Source organism: Artemia franciscana, chromosome 21, assembly GCF_032884065.1.
Source record: "Artemia franciscana chromosome 21, ASM3288406v1, whole genome shotgun sequence".
NCBI classification, from domain to species: Eukaryota; Metazoa; Arthropoda; class Branchiopoda; order Anostraca; family Artemiidae; genus Artemia; species Artemia franciscana.
The window spans coordinates 29,077,810-29,098,057 of NC_088883.1; the positions used below are offsets into that span (position 1 = coordinate 29,077,810).

At 34.8% G+C, this 20,248-nt stretch overlaps 1 protein-coding gene across 1 annotated transcript in view; it reads left to right on the forward strand.

Annotated features, from left to right (window-relative positions):
* Nucleotides 1–15,703, forward strand: part of LOC136040803 (CXXC-type zinc finger protein 1-like) — a 30,961-nt gene extending 15,258 nt beyond the window's left edge. The window contains exons 4-6 of the mRNA XM_065725133.1: nucleotides 2,569–2,727; nucleotides 9,186–9,323; nucleotides 13,116–15,703. Coding sequence (XP_065581205.1) covers nucleotides 2,569–2,727; nucleotides 9,186–9,323; nucleotides 13,116–13,295 — 477 coding nt within the window. The 3' untranslated portion in view covers nucleotides 13,296–15,703. The remainder of the gene's footprint in view (nucleotides 1–2,568; nucleotides 2,728–9,185; nucleotides 9,324–13,115) is intronic.
* The last annotated feature ends 4,545 nt before the right edge of the window (nucleotides 15,704–20,248 follow it).

The window sequence follows — 20,248 nt, forward strand, 5'->3', positions numbered from 1 at the left end:
AACCCGAACATTATGAAAAGTGAAATTCCGTTAGATATATTTTAGTCTATGAACCAACAAAGAACGTTTATTTAGCTTAGTGCTATTTACACTTCTTAGGACGGTGGCCATTAACATTACACACTATCACGCCAGTGGCTGCCACCAATCACAATAGTGGTGTTGGCTCATTAGAATCACATATTTGGGCTAATAGCTATCACAACAGCTTTATTTAGTTCCTTGTTGCCATTAGATGTCATTTGGATGGTGACTATTAGAATCACGTTCTTTCAAACGTGTTTCAAAGCATTTCCTCCTTAGGATCATACATTTGAACTTGAGCCAAAGAAAAGTTTTGTTTAGATCATTGGTGCTATTTGCAGTTCTTTGGACGGAGGCCATTACCATTACATACTATCACACCGGTGATTGCCACCAATCACAATAGTAGCGTTAGCTCATTAGAATCACATATTTGAGCTAATAGCCATCAAAACAGTTTTATTTAGTTCCTTGTTGCCATTAGATGTCATTTGGATGGAAACTATTAGAATCAAATTCCATCAAACCAATGATTACAATCAATTGTATTGGTAGAGAGAGAGAGAGAAAGATGGGTTTATTAATATAAATAACACAACAAAACAAGCAAATGGCCCGAAGCAAAGCTTGTTTGGGATTACAACCCCAATACACATACATATAAAACAATACGAAAAAGAAGAAAAAATAAAAAGAAAAGAAAAGGAAAAGAAAAAAGAAAGAAAGAAAGAAAGAAGAAGAAGAAAAAATCAATTACCCTGCATTTCAATCGAAACGGATTTACACTTCAAAAGAGACAAAACAAAAAGAAACTAAAACCACTTAACCAGTATCGCCAAAATCAAAACCAACATCTTGGCTCCACTTGAGGTCCACTCAACTATCAAAACCATAAATATTAAGGCAAAATAGCTTTAATTCCCGCCGAAATTCAAGAAAGCTATCCAAGTTTCTCAAAGTCGCAGGTAAACAATTCCATGCATGGGGTCCTAGATGCCGAATAGAGAATTGAGATCTACGAGTAATAGTAAGCGGACGACGAATTATATCGGACTGTCTCGTAGAATGTGTATGAATATCACTTCCTAATTCAAACATACTTTTAAAACATATTGGTAAACAATTTTGAAAATATTTATATATAAACAGGCTTCGATAAAAAATAATAAGTCCTGCTAAAGGCAAGATTTTGCAATCTATATACCTCTTTTGTACCGAGTCTTTAAAACCTACACCACATAAATTGGTGGTATTACCTCTCTAGGATCATACATCTGAACTTGACGCCAACGAGAAGTTTTGTTTAGTTCCTTGGTGCTATTTGCAGTTCTTCGGACGGTGGTCATTACACATCTCTGTCACAGTCCGATTATTGCCATGAATCACATCAGTGGCATTAGCTCATTATTATCATATATTTTAGCTCACGTTTCAACAAAAAAAGCTTTATTGAGTTCTTTGGTGCTATTTTCAGGTGCTGGGACGGTGGCCAGTACAATCACACTGGCGATCGCCACCAATTACATCGATGGCGTTAGCTAATTAGCTTTAAATATTTTATTCCATTAGCGAACAAAAAGGTAAAACCTAGTTCCTTGGTGCTCTTAGCAGTTTTGAGGATGATGGTCATTAGAATCACATTCTATCACACCAGTGGCGTTCAACCAATGGAATTACATGCTTTAGGGCATGAGCCAATAAAGAAGATGAGTTTTGTTTCTTGGTGCTATTAGTAGTTATTAGGCCGTTGCCCTATTGCTGGCAATGATTTTTTTTTGATTATTTTAAAAGTGGAGGGGGAGCGGGCTAGAGGTCTAGGGGATTTATTCTCTCCTTATTTTACGCCACTGCCATGGTCATTACAATTGAATAATGTTATACCAGTAACTGCCACAATCGAATCAGTAGCATTGGCTTGTTAGAACCACATATTATAGTTCATGAGCCAACAAAAAAGTCTTTGGTGTCTTGGTGCTATTAGCAGTTATTAGGCCGTTGCCCTAGTGCCGTCAATGAAAATTTTAAAATTTATTTCAAAAGTGGAGGAAGAGCGGGCTGAAAATCTAGGGGATCTATTCTCTCCTCCCTATTTTACGCCACTGCCATGGTCATTACAGTTGAATAATGTTATACCAGTAACTGCCAGAATCGAATTAGTAGCATTGGCTTATAGGAACCACATATTTTAGTTCAGGAGACAAAAAAGTCTTTGGTGTCTTGGTGCTATTAGCAGTTATTAGGCCGTTGCCCTAGTGCCGTCAATGAAACTTTAAATTTATTTCAAAAGTGGAGGGAGAGCGGGCTGAAAATCTAGGGGATTTATTCTCTCCTCTATTTTACGCCACAGCCATGGTCGTTACAATTGAATAATATTATACCAGTAACTGCCAGAATCGGATTGGTAGCATTGGCTTATAGGAACCACATATTTTAGTTCACGAGCCAACAAAAAAGTTTTTGATGTCTTGGTGCTATTATTACTTCAAATTTTCTTGGTTCTATCATGCTTGCTTTCTATTTTTTACCATTTATTTTCTTTTTCAGTTTGAAAGCCAGACATCTTTTGGTTCGGTGTATAAAACTCATATTGAAGGAAATAACATGTTTTGCGACTTTTTCAACCCGACTACAGGGATGTATTGCAAACGCCTGCGAGTCCTCTGTCCAGAACATTGTAAGGAGCCAAAGATATCAGAAACTGAGGTAGTTAATCCCCCTTTCCCTTAGATTTATCACTTACCTGATTTGTCATGCGTAATTTGCGTATCAGTGCTATTGCCAAAAAAAGCAAACAAATATACAGAAAAACATTTGTAACTACAATAAAAGTCCTTGACGAATGTTTGATACTTTATAGTGTTTTGTGTAAATGTAAAGGGAGTGTATGATCGATCGTTCCAAACAAGTTAAGAAGTGTGTGTTCGGTTTCAGGCCAAAAATAACTTTCATCTTGTCATATTTTTTTAAGTTCATTGTGACAGACACTTGACAAAATTTAAAGATATTTTAGAACAAAAAGCTATTAGGGAAGAATAACAAGGATTTTCTCGCAGAGGACGTTTTGTCTTTAACAGAAACAACCCCTTGCAGTTGGTCCCTTATCAAAAATTATGGTTTTAGATGGACCTTTGATAAAATTTCTGAACTATTTTTACAAGGAAAAAGTAAGAACAACTTTAACAATTTACTTTTGGGCACACATTATTTTTCAGGAAAAATCACTTTCCATGCACCCTTTATTTTGCAACCGATTCTAGGCCATGTCCCACTTATGAATTTCTAAAATGAGGCCCCCCTCGGGATATTTTGATTTTGTTGTTCAAAATTTTGTATGTATTCACATGAAGGAAGCTTAAAAAGGTCACTAACTTGGTAGTTTTTCTTCCGGCCCGTCCTCTAAGCATATTTCATATTAAAGAAAAATTTTGTCTTTACGAAATATTTTTACTCTTTAAATGAAAACGAAAAGCAAAAATTTTTACTCTTTAAATGAAAACAAATATGACATTATTCACATGAAAAGTATTTTTTTCAAAATTATGGCTCTTATGTATATTTAGCCAAAGGTTGTAATTCCTAGCCATGACCCACCAAAATATTGCCATGCCTTACCGGGGGAGCCTTTCCCCCGCGTTGGGAATCTAGAGATCTAGAGTATGGGATCTAGAGTGTGGTATCCATGGATCTAGAGTATGGCAAGTAGCCAAAGATGCTAGAAACGGAGATGATTCCAGTGTATTAACTTTTTCATCATTAAATCAATTTAATATGCAAAACTAAAATAATTTATAGATATAGAATATATATTTTGTAAAATATGAAAATATATAATTTGTGTATTTTTTACTTCCTAGTTCAATTTTTCAAAATGCTGTAATCTTATTCAGACTTAATGTCAAGCCTTGAGCTCCTGGACCCAGCCTAAAATATGCAAAATGCAAACGAATGTGACGTCATTCACATGCATTTTTTTTCTTTTTTAGACTCCAAGGATAACAGAGCCCACCAAAACCTGGGGGCAAGTGTTGTGAATTATTCCCCTGAGGCATAATAGTTTTTTATGAAAGGGATGGTAGTATTAACTTCGGAGGGGGCTCATTCTATTGTAAATAAGAATTTCTAATGTCCTTTTTAAGAGTCAAAAGTGATCGTAGGGTAACTAGACCCCTCCCACAAAGACTCCTTTTTCCCTAAATGTATCTGATCAAAATTTTGAGATAGCCATTTCAAAATGGTTTAAAGATCAAATAACAAAAACTCATCCCCCTATCAACACAACCCCCCAGATTCAGGGAGAAGTGTTTTAAGTTATGTCCCTGGGGCAGATAAGCTTTTATGTAAGAGATGGCCCTATAAAAATAGGAGGCGGATCATTTAATTGGAAAATGGAATTAATATTTACCTTTTTGAAGAGCCATCAAAAGTGATCCCCCTCCACCCTCTTTTACCCAAATGTATCCGATCAAACTTTGAGATAGCCATTTTGTTTGAATTAGTCCAACGATCAGATGGCTAAATTTCAGGGTCAAAATATTCCCCCTCTCGAAACCCGAGGAAGAGTTGTAACTTATGCCCCGTGGGTGTGCAAGGTTTTTACGGAAAAGGTCGTATAAACCTCGGAGGGACTCAAATGATTTATGAGATTGTCAGTTTGTTTGAAATAGTTTGACGATCAGATAAAGAAAACATTTGGGGTCAACATACCCCCCCCCCCCCAGAGTCCGGGGGAAGGGTTGTAACGTATGCCCTGGGGGCATATATAGTTTTTATGGAAGAAGTGGTCGTATTAACCTCGGATAGTTCTCAAATGATCGGAAATTAAAAGTTCTGATTCTCTTTCTAAAAATTCAAAGTGACCCGATGGCAACTAGCCCCCCCCCCCTTTGTCAACCTTCTTTCCCCCAAATGTGTCCGATCAAATTTCTTATATATAGCCATTTTGTTCAAAATAGACCAAAGATTAGTTTTCATAAATACATATAGTTTTCAGTAAAGCGCCAATGATGCAGTAGGTTTTAGACTTTTACAGTGAGAGAAATTCAAACCATTGCTTGCACAAATTTTTGCTCGTTTCAAGCTTGATTTGCATATTCAGTTTAAGTTTCGCTCGTTTTAAGATTTATTTACTCATTTATTATTAGTACATATTGTGTGTTTCTTTGCATTGATTATTTATTTAACTTCTGTTCGTTTTGGGTTTCATTTATACTTTAATAGCAAAATATTTTTGATCATTTTAAGCTTGATTTACATATTCAACTTAAGCTTTACTCGTTTTAAGATTTATTTATTCATTTATATTAGTACCTGCTCTATTTTTTTTCTATGATTGTTTATTTTATTTCTGTTCGTTTTGGGTTTCATTTATTCTTTAATAGTAATTTCTGGTCGTTTTGAGTTTGAGTTATTGTAGATTTCTATTACTTCTGATCTCAAAATTTAATATGGCCTTTACTTTCCTCCAGAAAACTTCGTTTTCGGGAAGTTGTTTTTATAGTTAATAGCTTATAAGAACAGCTTACAATGCTTATATAGCTCCTTTATATAGCAGGTATATTAGCTCCTTGTATTCAATGTACTGAGTCCCTGTGTATGCTTCCAGTTCAATACCCTCTGTGAGGTTTTTTTTCAACGAGGCTTTTAACTGAGGGTGGTGGCACGTGATGTTGAGGGACTTTATCAAATTATTTTGAAGAGTATACTGAGTGGGTTTTATTACTACATTAAAATAAGCAAGGGTCAGTAGTTATTTTTTTTTTATTGTGGAATATGTAATATACGGATGAGGGGTGAGGCCTGTTGCATAGGAGGCTTAAGAGTTCATAGTTTATTCAATAAAAATTTACAATAAAACACTTGAACATAGTCTCCTTTGCAAGGCTCCATGGCTACAAAGAAACAAGGGAGAAACAAAACAAAATAAAAATATACAAAAGAAATTATGCCAATTTATAATAGAGTATACAAAAAAAAAACTAAATCTCCCATTCCAAAAATCCCCAACATCACACGCTAGGCATTGTAGTATCTCATGACTTCAAACCAAACAACCCGTAAAAGTGAAACAGCCTTTTAACTGAATAAAACTAATAAATTAAATAATGTTCTTCAAAGATACAAACCCAATCCAGAGAGATCCTCCATGGGAGAAAAAACAGTAATTGTTAACTAGAAACTCTTTGACATTCCGTTTGAAAATACTAAAAGATTGGCAGCTTTGTACATATACTAGGAGCGTGGTCCATATCATAATCGTGTTACACATTAACCAGCCACAAGATAAGCGCAAACAGGCTTTGAAAAATAACAGCCTTAGAAGTATTCTTAAGATCATATAAGGCAGCAGAAAGTCACCAAAGGACTGGAAATTTGTCAAAGGACTAGCCAGCCACTTGTCACGGGTATTCCTCGGAGAAAATGCTGGTCCTGTTTTGGACACGCCCTGCGTATGGACGAAAGTCGTCTCCCTAGCATAGCACACAGCTGGAAGCCCGACGGTAGGCATACAAAAAGTTCTCCGAGGAATACGCTGCGCAGAACACTAGATCGGGATCAGAAGAAAGAAACCTCACTGAACCTGAATGGGTGGATATTATCGCAGCGTCAACTATGCGCGATGCATGGAGAGGCTTAGTCGATGCCCTATGCGGCACAGATTGTACTGGAGGTACTAAGGTAAGGTGTAACGTATTTCATCATAAACATATTACAAACTGCCAGGGGTTGAAGACTGCAATAATGGAATATGAAGAATCTTGCAGTTGCTGTAAGTGTGTAGATGATCAGATGGTTGATCAAGAATAAAAGATATAATATTACTCAAGGCAGCTGGAAGGTAGCCATGCAATTAAAGAAAATGAAAAAAGCACACAACAGAAAACAAAGAGATTTCACATCAAGCAAGAGTTTAAATGAAGGGCAGTTATTTTCATAAATAGTATTCTTAGTTCTATCGTAATATCTCTACTGTGGCTTCAGTGAGGAGGGAAAGGTTGCCATCCAAATAACAGGAAAATACGAAGCATAAGACTGAACTGAACTATAGAAAAGAACTCTTGGCTAAAGGCTGTAGAAAGAGATTCCAAGATTCCTGAAGACCTCCATCTTGTCATGAGAGCGCTTGCTAATGGAAGCCATTTATTTGGGTTTTTATTTCTGTTGTCTCTTTTTTGTTCTTTTTTTCTTTTCCTGATTTTTACTCTGTCTTTTTCTGGGCTTTCTGCCTAGTATTTTGTGACGGGTTATAAATAAAATGATAATGATGATGACGGTTTGAGCTTATTATGACAAATTCTGATGGAAAAAGGGATAAATTTGGTTGATTAATTGTTATACGAACATCTGGTAATCTCTATGGAGAGATGTCTGTGAGTGAAATGAGTCTCCGACTTGGTTGGTCAATATTCAATAAATGTTTAGTAATTTAAACCAACAATACACAATTGGCTAGGAGTGTATTTGAGGCATGTCTTTATACCCTTAGAAGCAAGCGCATTTGAAAGAAAATAAGGAGTATCTATGCCTAACTTAGATTGTGAGGCTGAATCCAGGAGCTCAAAGCTTGACATTAAGTCTGAATAAAATTATAATATTATGGAAAACAGAACTAAGTAGTAGATTATATATAACATATTCCAAGGCGATATTTAATGTATTGATTTCATCTAAATGGTACACAAATTATTCAGCAAATTTTAACAAATGGCAGTGTTATGGGAATATGAAATTAAATATGATTCATATATGACTAAATGTAACTAAATATTTGGGTAAGAAATAGGCTTATGAAAAATCAAATTTTAAAGAGGCATTTATTTAAGGGTGGTTCTTGAAAAGCAGCTGTAAGAAAGAAAAAAAAAAGTGAAATTACTATGTACCTTTTTAAGAGTCATCAAAAGTGATCCCCCCCCACTTTTGGGTGCTAAAGTTATTTTTGGCGAAAAGTTTGTCCTTTTGCCATAGATGCATAATTTAGTCCTATTCAAACCTCTTAAAGAAAAGAAAGCTGCAATGGTATATAAATTATTACAGTTTTGTAATTATTAAATTTGGAAATTATTAAACAATTTTAATAATTATTTTAATAATTTTTTATTTATTTTAATATTTTTATTTTAATAATTATATTTATAATGATATTTATAATAATTATAATATTTAATGGTATATTACTGCAATGGTATATTACTTTAATAATTATTACAGTTTTATAATTATTAAACAGTTTTCTACCAATGGCAATATTATGGGAATATGAAACTAAATGACTAAAATAACTAAATACTTGATAAGAAACAGGCTTTTGAAACGTTAAATTTTAAAAAGTGGGATTTATTTGAGATTGATTCTTTGACAACAGCCATAACAAAGAAAAAAAGGGACTTAAACTCATTTTTGGAGAAAAGTTTATTCTTTCGTCCTAGATGCACAATTTTTTTCTTTTTAAATCTCTAAAAAAAGGAAACCATGAAACTGCTTCCAATGAAACCATAAACCAAACCGACGACAGGGATTCTGCGGAGTGTTTGTGTTTTTTCCCTCATATTTGTCTTTTATTGTCTAGTATAATTCAACTGGTTTAATGTTGTTGGATTTTTTTTTTCACGTTGATACAGGAGATGGCACTTGTATGGTATACGCCCTACCTGTTGTTCTTCTAATATATTTCTCTGACGCTCAATCCTAATGAAATGTACCAAAGTAAGATAAAAAATATAATACTTCAGAAACCAATTTGGGCTATATATTTGTACACTAGGGGGAGGGGGGGGGGTAAAGTATAGCGGGTCTGCAAGCCTGCGGGCCTGTAAACCATCTATAAAAATAGGGAAATGCTCTATATAGAGAATTTTATCAAATTCAGAAAACTTTGTCTGCACATACTGGAGAAAAAGTATGTGCAGAGCTTCTTAGCTACCTAGAGCTGCTTCTTCTGCAAAAAGTAGGAGGTCCATAGACACCCAAATAGGGTTCTTTAATGATCTGGCTGTGACACATCACAGTGCCACTGGCTGTGACACATCATATGTGACACTGGCTCTGGCATGAGCCAGTGTCACATATAAGTGGATAAGAAGCATATAAGCTGATATGACAGAACAATACAATCGTTCATAACAATAGATGACATAAAATGATGGTATGTCCTTTGTGTCTTTTAGGTTTGCGGATGTCCGCTTTTGAAGAATGTTTTAGAGGAAAGTAACGAATTTTGTCGTGTTGCTAAAAAGAAGTGTGTGCGCCATCTAGGATGGGAGAAGTTACGCCGAGCTGAAATTGATATGGAAAGAGTTAGGCAGGTTAGTCTTAGAGTTATTTTTCTTCTATTTTTGGATTTTTTCTGTTTGACATGTATTCTAAGGATAAGCGTAACCGTATAATCCTACTTCATTTAAATTAACTAACAGGTGACAGACTCTAAAAAGGAAATGTCACACGAAAAATATCACCGGGATAATGTCACACATAAGAAAAGTCCCACAAATGTTTTACTTTAAAAGCAATTGTTTACTTACACAAAAAGGAGACTATCAACTATAAGGGACTGGAGAAAAAATGTGGCCCCAAGAGAAAATTCGAAGTCTTTTGCCCTTTTTTCAAAAAAGGATCTTCCTTGGAAAGTTTCAACTCGGTCTCCCAGCCGTGACACAAACGAGGTGGACTTACCACACTATGTATGGATTTTAAGTAAAAATTAATTTAGCTATACAAATAAAAATATCAACTTTTCATTTAAACCCACTGAAATTTAAATCGTAATTTTAATGCCACTTACTGTATAATAAGAAAATAAATTTTTAATAGACAATTAATTTGATTAGACAATGAATTAATCTTAAAAAAGAATTTTAAGTTTTAATATTAATATAACCTCCTGTATAAGGAGACAATCAAATGCTCGCTTGGGAGAGAATAGCTTCAAATCTCCAGTATATGTCACACGGTTAGGGTAGAGCTAGAGATTACATACTTAGCGAATTACTGCATAGTATTTGTATATAGCCTGTTAAGATATCGATTCTTTCAATGCGTTTTTTTTTTATCTTACCTTGTCAAGGTACTTGATTCTTCCTTTATTCTTTGCTATTTTTTTTTGCCCAGAAAGCAAAGTAGGGAAAATACAAAGTAGGGACTAGGAACAATCAAAAGAATAGGAATTTTTTTACGAGCTAATTTGGAATATTTCTGAACATTCTACTGTTTTTTTTTTGTTTGTTTTTTATTGTTTTAAAGGACAATTATTTTCATTTCGGTAGTTCAAAAGACGGTATATTACTCATCATGGTTTGAATAAGGGAAAAAAGTGTGTTTTCAACTTTTTTAACGAACAGTTATTCTTATAAAATATTTTTGTTTTGCCTCGATGATAGAATCGGCCGAAAGGATCGGCCAGGCTAATCCAACTTATAGGAAACGGTCTCAAATTCGGCGCAGTCAGAATTACTCTCTTCGATTGAAGCTGAGGCTGTTCAACAGTAACGTCCTCTCAACGCTTTGTTATCGTTCTGAAACTTGGCACATAGATCAAATACTTGAAAAGAAACTCCTCGCGTTCGAAAACATGTCTTTAAAGGGCATTCTAAATATCCACTGGTCCCAAAAAGTAACAAACGCTACAATACCACAGAAGACACCTCAGTCACTGATAATCAAAGTGATCAAGTATAGGAAGTAGAGACACCTTGGTCATGTGATCCGTATGCCCGAAACCCAACTACCGAAAGTCGTCCTTCACTGGTAGCCACATGGTATCAGAAGCAGAGGACGCCTCAGAAAACACCTTACGACGCAGCTACTGGGCTGACCTCCTAAACCTTAATGCCTAAATTCAACCTGAATGGGAAGATTTCTGGGCGGCTGCAGCGATGAGAGAGGACTGGCGACTCTTCTTGGTTGCCCTAAGCGCCTCTGGAGGCACAGGAGGATCTAAGGTCTCAATGATAGGACAAAATTTATTCCAATATTAGAAGATCTGAATTCGGGTAGTTTCTGCGTTTTTTGGTCGTTTTTAACAAACAGTTATTTGTATTGCTTTAGTTCAAAAGGTGAAATGCTGCGCACAATATGGATTGGAATTAAGAATCAAAAATATAATATTTTTCTTTTTAATAGAACACAATACAAACAACTGATAGTTGAATATATTTGAAAAACAAGTATTTAGTGACTTTTTCTTTGTATTGCGTTTCCTCAAATGCAGAAATTATTAGAATTTGGGTCTTTTGATGTCGAGATTAGGTTTTAGGCCATCTTCGAAAACTTACTCCTGCCTCCCTTTGTCCCTCTTAAATCCCTACTCCCAATAGAGCGACTATGAATGTCCCAATGCTGACACTACTGGTGGTTTACTCCAGGTTACAGGGATATTCTCGAAGCTTTGTGCCGAGTTTTTTCTTCTTTTAAAAATTCCTAGGTTGTGCGTTTTGACTTGTGTGCTCGCTATTTCTGTACTCATTGATAAGTGTTTCTTGTGGGGAGAGTATTCTAATTATAATTATTATATTTAATTTTATAACTAATTGATTGAATAAAAGATACTATGTTTGGGCAATGCCTATCAAAGTGTAACTTGCTTACAATAAATGGTTGGATTCTGTGTTATTGGCAAGGCAAAACAAAAGTCCTTTTCATACGAAATAACTACGTAAGAAACAATTGAAAAACACTTATGTTTTTCACTCATAACATAGGGTCAAAAAAGGAGTTTACTAATTTGATAAATATAATATTTCCAATTAAGTATTTTAAAAAGAGTCCCGCTAATTGAAACTCTTTTAATCTATAAATCTATTTTGGTATTTGCATTCAAAGAAAATGCGTAGATAATCACAAAAACATAAAAAACATAATAGTTGGAGCCAAAATAATACAGTCAAGAGTGACTAATATGAACTGATTATATAAACACTAAACACCCAAGCACACTAAAAACACTAAAACACCCAAATTCGACATTGAAAGGTCCAAATTCTAATAATATCTGCATCTGACAGAAGGAGATATGATGTGCTTTAGAAGAACTAAAAAATTGAGCAAGGCCCGTAATCAGGGGGTGGTTACGGGGTTTGAACCCCCCCCCCCCTCCGATTTTTTTTTGATTCTAAAAACATTACAAAATGCATATAAGTAAATTTTTGATGAGTTTTTGAATGCTATTTGTTGTTAAATCCCCCTGAACAAAAATCCTTGATGTACCCTTGATCTTGAGAAACAGTAACGATAAAAGAAACGATAAAGGACATCATTTTGAGAAAAAGTGTCACATAACGCTTCTTGAATGACTGCTGCTGAAATTGTCTAGTTGACAAATGATATATACCAACTCAACTTGCCAAATTGGTATAACGGCAAAATTGACATAATTTTATGGGAAAAAGGGCAAAGCCAAAGTGCCAGGAGACCACAAATTTCAAAGTGCTTAATGTTTTCTTTTTTATTTATCTGCAAACCTCTACTGTACTAACTGGAAACGGGGCTTAGGATGATAGACTATCATAAAGAAGTAAAATTAATCATTTTTAATGTAACTTTGAAAAAGCTATGCCAGCTTTGCCTATCACAGAGACAATCTGTCTTGGTTTTACTCTGATTAGGCATACAAGTCTTTTATCACTGACCAGTTTGTGATTTTGACCGGACTGGCTTCGGTAGCTTTTTATGATATTAACAATTCTTAAAGTGATCAGTTAGTCTAATAAAGTTAAGGTGGAGAGGAAATATAATTTTTAGTTTTTTAAATAAATTTGATCCGATAACCTAGAACGGGAATTATTTTGCCTTTAGATTTCTTGTTTTCTTTTTATATCTGTTGTTTTTCCCCTTGCTTTTTCGTTTAATTACTTTATTCATTATTATTCTTCACTATATTTTCGTTAGTTAGTATCAGCTTATTATTTCTTACCTCTTTTTGAAATAAATTAAAAAATAGCAATAATACTTTGAAGAAAACTAAACCGATTTTTTTTTTTTATCACCTGAAAAAATTGAATTTCTTAAATCTTAAAAAAAAAATTAATTACAATTAACAAAAGATGCTAATATGAAAATATGCTAAGAATAAAAAATTTAATTAATTTTTTTGTCTCTTTTAGTGGTTAAAAATTGATGATCTGTTTGAAAAAGAGAGACATGTGAGACAAGCAATGGCTTCACGTGCTGGAGTACTTTCCTTGCTCCTACACTCCACCTACAACCACGCCCTCATGGACCCTCAACCCGAACCGGAGAAAGTCCAACAAGCGGTTCCCCACTCAGATCATGATTACTTCTAGCCTATTAGCCGCTAATGTACTGTTGTATAGGCTTTAATGTGCTGTTGTGAGGTTGTATAGGATCTACTCTGCTCTTGTGAAATGTAGTGTACCGTTGTGAGGAAGAAAAGAAAAGTGTAAAACTACATACTCCAGCATATTCATCATCGAAAGGAGAGAATTTCTTTGGTACTCCAAATAAATTTTATCTCTCACTTTTATGACAACGCAAGTATATGTTTCCAATTGTGTCACCATTAGTGCTTGTTTCGAAACAATTTATGTATATTTGTCGATCCATCATTTTTCGTAATGTTGGGGCTATCAATGTTCTGGTGAAAAAAATAATGGTCTTCGGCCCTAATATGGTTCTAGGGCTCCATATAGAATATTACTTTCAGATCTGAGAGTGTGGTTTGCGTACTGGTTTATTTTATAATAAGTACGTGGTTGTTTAAATTTGAGTGTACCGCAGCCCCCTTGACTGAAGGAGGTTCAGAAAGGCTGTGTGACGTTTTTAGACTAATAAATTATTTAGCAATGCAGTAAAAATAATTGAATGAGTTTCATTTTTATATAAATTTAAAGAAATTAAATAGATATAATAGATAAATTATTTATTATGATCTAAACGAAATTAATTTTATTGATAATAAATACAATTATAAGTTAAGATATTAAAATTATTCAACTAGTTGATAATTTAAGAAAAAATAGTTTATTAATTTTAATTATTAAACAAATTTAAAGATATTGAATAATTTAATAATTTGGCAATTTTGAATGATTTAATCAAAATTAGTATTATTAAATGTAAAAATTAATTAAATTATCAATTAATAAATTAAAAATTGTCAAAAATAAATTCTAAAGGGTTATGTAACATTTTTATATTAATAAATGCGTTGAAAATTTAATAAAAAAAGGCGTTAAATAAATTTCTTATTCAATGAATTTAAAGAAATCAGATACTTTACCAACAAATTATTTTGAATTATTTAAATAAGATTAATTTTATTGCAGTAGAGCCACGGTTATCCTTGGTAATGTGGACCAAGAGCACCTTGGATAAATAAAAACTCAGATAACACGGATTCTATGAACAGTCAAGAAAGAAACATATGGTAAAATGAATAAAACTCGGTTACTTTTGGATTACAAATGAAAAATGTTCAACATAAAGCAAAGTAAGATATGATTAAATTAATACTATAATGTTTGCATTTAGGTTTTCTTGATTGATTTTACTGGGTATATGTTAGATTCACTTGGATTTTTCTCTCTCAGAGACGAAAAGAGTTACCTTTTGCATCAGTTTTTTATGCTGTTGGGGTGGAATGTCCCAGATTAAAATGATATAAGGAGTCAAAAGTTTAAAGTAAAGAAAAAAACGTTCATCGGTTGGAGTCGAACCCACAAAGCCTTCGGTAATTAAACGAACCTGCTATTGCAAACTAAGGCAGCCACCAGGACCCTTATTCATTGCATTTAAATCCCGACTTTACTCTTCAACGAATTAATAAAATTTGCACATGCAATACTTGTTAGGTGCATTATAATATATTTTTATAGAAAAAACTAACATAATAGCAAATTCTTGATATTGCCTTTTTCCCGTGAGAGGTATTGACAGTGTCATTAGCAAAAATTGGTTAAAAGTTTTTGAGAGGTAGTGAAGAGAAGGGAGGTTTGGGAGGTTTTAAAGAGAAGAGGTGCATTCGTCAGTGCATCAACCTCGCAGGATCCCATGCTGTGACAAGTCTGTAATAATAGTTGGCTATTTTTATGAAAAGCAAACTTTTTTTTATTTTTCAAGTAAAAAAAATGATATAATCAAAAATTCGCTTTCAGAGATAGGGAATAGGGAAAAGTACGCATTTTGGGAGAAAATCCTGGCAAGTTTTGTAACTTTCTATAAGGAGCAATTTTTTGCTCGCTATCTATAAAAAATTCTGGATTTTTACCCAATACTAAGCTTTTTTCTCTTAAAATTTTTCGATAATTGCACTGCAAGTACATAATTCGTGTAAGCTTCTCTTAAGAAAGTGAAAAAAGAATAAATAAAGGTTCTTTAAGTACAGGAGGGAGGCTTCAATTCGTCCGCTCCCAATTCTCCTCCGGGGTAGAGTGCCAGGAAGTTAAGCGCAATTATTTGTTTGAATCACAATCCCTGAAGTGATTGAGTTTGTTTCAGGTTTTGAGGTTTATTTAGGGGTTTTATTTGAGGTTTTCAGGTTTGTTTGCATTATTTAGGCACAGTCATTAAGTAAAATGGCACGTTTTTTGTGCATTTGTTTTTGTAAAAAAAGAAATATTTTGTATAAACTTTGGAAAATAATCAGTGCTGTGTTTTATATATTGATTGTAATATGTTTATGGTGCTTGTTTTGACCTGTTTTACAAATAATAAATTGAATACGGTATTGAAACAGTTTCAAAAATAAATTAAAAAGGTCAAAAAGTTTATTTGTTAGAATTTTATTATAAAAGTTTAAAAGTAAGATAAAGGGCTTTCAGGAAAACGAAAAAGTGCCATCGCCTTTTAGTTGACAATTGAAGTACCAAATAAGGTGGAATGGAAATCTGGTTGTTTGAATGGGCTAATACAGTAGCGGTATGAGGCCTCATATTCTGGGGGGGGGGTATAAAATATACTAATAAAGTGTAACATTATAAAATGAAAGGCATTTAATGTTAGAGAAAATGGAGGGCGGCAACTGCCCCTTGCCCAGGGCTAGAACTGCTACTGTGCTAATTAGTTGTTGAATGGGCTTCTAAGAATCTCTGGAAAAGTGCCATCGGCTTTTTGTTTCCTTTAAAGTGCCACAGATGGTGAAAATAAAATCTGGGTGTTCGAATGGGCTAATGGGTTGTCCGAACGGGCTAATACAGTAGCGGTATTAGGCCTCATATTCTGGGAAGGGGGGATAAGGTATGCTAAAGAAGTGTAACATTGTAAAATGAAAGGAATTTAATGTCAGATATCAGAAAAACTGCCCCCCCCCCCTCTGCCCCGGCATAGGACTGCCACTCAGCTAATGGGTGTTTGAATGGGCTTGTAGGGATACACAGAAAAATGCCATGGTCTTTTTGTTTATTGTTCAAGTGCCAAGGACAATGAAAATAAAATCTGTTTGTTGAAAAGGGAATTTACGTAACTCAAATTTACGACAATTCAGTTTCAATGACACCAATTTTTGTATGCTGTTTTGGTTGTAGCGGGCTCCAAATTTGAGACAAGAAACTTGGGAGAAAATTTACTAAAGTCAAACTAAAAACATTTTGCATCAAGTGCTTTAAGTAGGTGTAGCTTACCTTTTGAGGTGTGTTGGGAATCAATAGATTGTTAAAGTTTGAATTTTTGATAGACGAAAAGCGTTCTCAAGCTCAACTAAATATTTTTCTTTTTAATTTTTATCATTCAGCGTGGCAACACAAATGCAAATTGGTACCGTCCTGAAACTTCAAAACTTTGAAGCAATCGAGGTAAATATCCGTTTTTGGGTAAAAGTAAGCCTGGTTTAGGCTAAGGGACACCAAATTTATTTATTCTGATGTCCTTGGTTCTTTAAAAGAACTCAAACCCTCTTTGTTTTCTTAGAACTTTCGGCCAAACCGTCAAAGTTGTTTATTTTCTCTTGCTTTCAGTCACTCATAACGATAGTCCCAAAGGATTGTTGTTCGATTTCCAGTCGAATATGCACTTAAGTTTTGTATGTCCTGTGCAGTTTTGGGTTGTTTTTCTGCATCTCTGCAGTTTCAGCTTTGAACATTAATGCTGACCCCAGGATAAACCCTTGTGGGGCACCATATTTAAACTTCTTTAAACACAATGTGTCGCCACCAACACTCACACACAAAGGATGATTAAATGACATAGAAGTCATGACAGGACATGGCATGACACATAAAGTCATGACCTCCACCAAATCCGTATTTGTAAGACCACCTTTTTTGAAAAACGGTCTGACTGGTTTTCAGCCCCAGAGAAGTAAGTTTTAAGCCAGTTGGAATAGAGGAGCATGTGTATTTGTGTTGGCCTCTGCAGTGAGTTGTTAGTAGTAGTTGTATTGTGCCAGAAATATATCGTTTTATCTGATATTTGTAGCTCTAATCATTAGGAATCTATAAGCTACAAATAGTTTCATCGTTCCTCATTTTCTGCTGTCTCACCCGCTCATGGGGCCCTATACCGTGGAGACAATAGCCCTAAACTACCATGGGAGTGCATTTAAACAAGTAATAGCTGATTCACAAAGAGGACAATTCCTCGCGAAATGAACAATTTAGAACTTTACTTAGCGAAAAAACTGAAAAAGGAAGAATTTACTCAGCAAACAAAGGAAAAGAGTGAGAATTTACTTAGTGAAAAATTAAAGTAAAAACTTGTACAGGGCCATGGAGGCATAAAAAAGTCCCCATCTTCGTAGAAGAGCACAATAAGAGTTAAGTTATTTTAGGTTTATTATGTGGAATGCTTGTTAATAAAAGGAAGAAGAAGAAGAAAAAAAAACGGCAATTGGGTGTATTTTGACAAGTCTTAGCAGATTCACAAAGAACGTACCTCTCGATGTTTAATCAGCACTGAATGAAAAATTGAGAACTCTTCATCAGTGAAAAAATAAAAAACGAAGAATCTACTCAACAAAAAAAAGTAAAAACTTGCCCTTGGTTATGGAGGTTCAAAAAAATCTCTTTTGCCAGAAAAGCATTAAATTTTTTTTTTGAACATAACAAAAATCTACACTTTGTCGTCTGCTGGTGGATGGACTGAAGCTTTACCCCTTTCTTCAGTGGGCATCCTTGCTCAGTGGTGTGAAGTGGAGGTTGGCTCTACGTCCCCCTAGACAACTACTAACAACTCATAGAAGCATCAACCCGCCTGAGGCCAACTCAGCTGCGCACGCTCCTCCATCCCATTCTATTCAAAGCGTGTCTCTTTACACCTTTCCAGAAAGTTCCCATTCCCCTTAAATGTTTTCTTACTTCCTCTCACCCCAACTGAAGACGAACTGCTTTCTGTTTAGCCCTAGACGGCTGATCAAAAAGGACAATCCTTAGCAATCTGTCAATTTTCATCTGGAGAACGGGCCCTAGCCACTTCAACCTGTCTCTCATTATCATAAGCAGCACACTAGTGCCGCCTAAGTAAAGTGGGTACAATGTATTAACTATTTTGTTTTTAGACCAGGGCACTTCGTATAGAAGGAGCTGTAGAAACTTCGGAAAGGGCTCATTTTGTTGGAAATCGAAAGTTCTAGAGCCTTTAATAATAGTTGAAAATGATTGGAGGGCAACCAGCCCCTCTCCCCATGCCCATCGTTTCCCTAAACACATCCACTCAAAATTTTGAGATAGCTAAGATAGCTATTTTGTTTGGCATAGTTGAAATAGCCAGTGATTATGTCTTTGAGGATGTCTGGCCCTTCCCACAGCACTCAAGGCAAGGATTGTAAGTAATGTCCTGGGGCATATAAGGTTTTATGGAAAGGGTGGTCGTATAAACTCTAGAGAGGGCTCATTGGATAGAAAATCAGAAGTTTTAGTGCCCTTTCTAAGAGTCGGAGTGATCGGAGGGCAACCAGCTCCTGCCCCTCACGTCCCATTTTCCCCAAATGTATCTGATAGGTATTTTAAAATAACGATTGTTTAAAAAAAATAGTCCAAAGATTACATAACAAGGCTTTCGGAGTTGACACGAACCTCCAGAGTCTGGAGGTAAAGGTTGTAAATTGTGCCCCGTGGGTATACAAGGTTTGTATGAATGTGGTGGTCGTGTCAACTCTAGAGCAGTCTCATTTTTATTGGAAATGAAAGTTCTAGATCCTTTTTAAGAGTCAAAATTGATGGAAGGTGACTAGCCCCTTACCTCCCTGACACCCTCTTTTCCTTAAACGTATCCGATTGAAATTTTGATATAGTCATTTTGTTCATAATAGTCCAAAGGACATAAAAGAATGCGTTCAGGTGAACACAATCCTCCAGAGACCGGAGGCAAGGATTGTAAATAAGGTCTTGACTTTGATGGTACGGGGAATTATGTCTTTTGGGATGTCAACCTCCCCACGATTCTCAGGGCATGGGCTGTAACTTAGGCAATTTGTTCATTGTTTACATATAGTACATGTTATTGAGAAATGTATGCATATTTGAACTTTAATTTAAAAGACAAAGGACATTCAGGCAAGTCTTTCAGAGAATGTTTCGGCAAGTGTTGAGCTAAATCAAAACATTATGTGTATACGGAATGTCACAAGGGCGTAACTCTGGGATGACTGAGTACATTAATTTGGAACTTCCAGGAAATCATAAGGGAGATGATCGAACAGGTAATATTTGTAGGATACCACTACACACTACAACTATCACCACTGCTAATGCTACCACCTTTACTGCTACTACCACACTACTCCATTTACAATATTAAGGGGAAATTTGAACTAAATTAAAAGACTGTGTGTATGTACATTGCCAAAACAGTGTATCTGAAGAATTAATTTCGGTATCAAGTTGAACCTTTCAGAAAATGCTTGAAGGGAAGATCATATAACCAAATGGCAATATTCGCATGCTACTATTAATACTACTATCTCATACTCATACTATCTAATACTGTTACATTTACTACTATTACCACTTCTACTGCAGCTACTTTTAAGGCTAATAGCATTGAGATGAAAATGAGAGGGATATTCAACTGACCCAAAGGCATTACATTGATACTGCTACTAGCATTACCACTCTTACTATTAATGCTACTACTAGTAATATCAGTACTACTACTGTGACTACAATTAAAACTAAGCTTAAGAGTATGAAGGTAATTCCCAAATATAAAAATCAATTGAACTCTTTCTTGCATTTTTAATTTCTCGCCCATATCGATAAAAGTCTGAAACAAAAATAAATAAATATATATATAAATATAATATAACATAATATGAAATATATATTATACTATATATATATATATA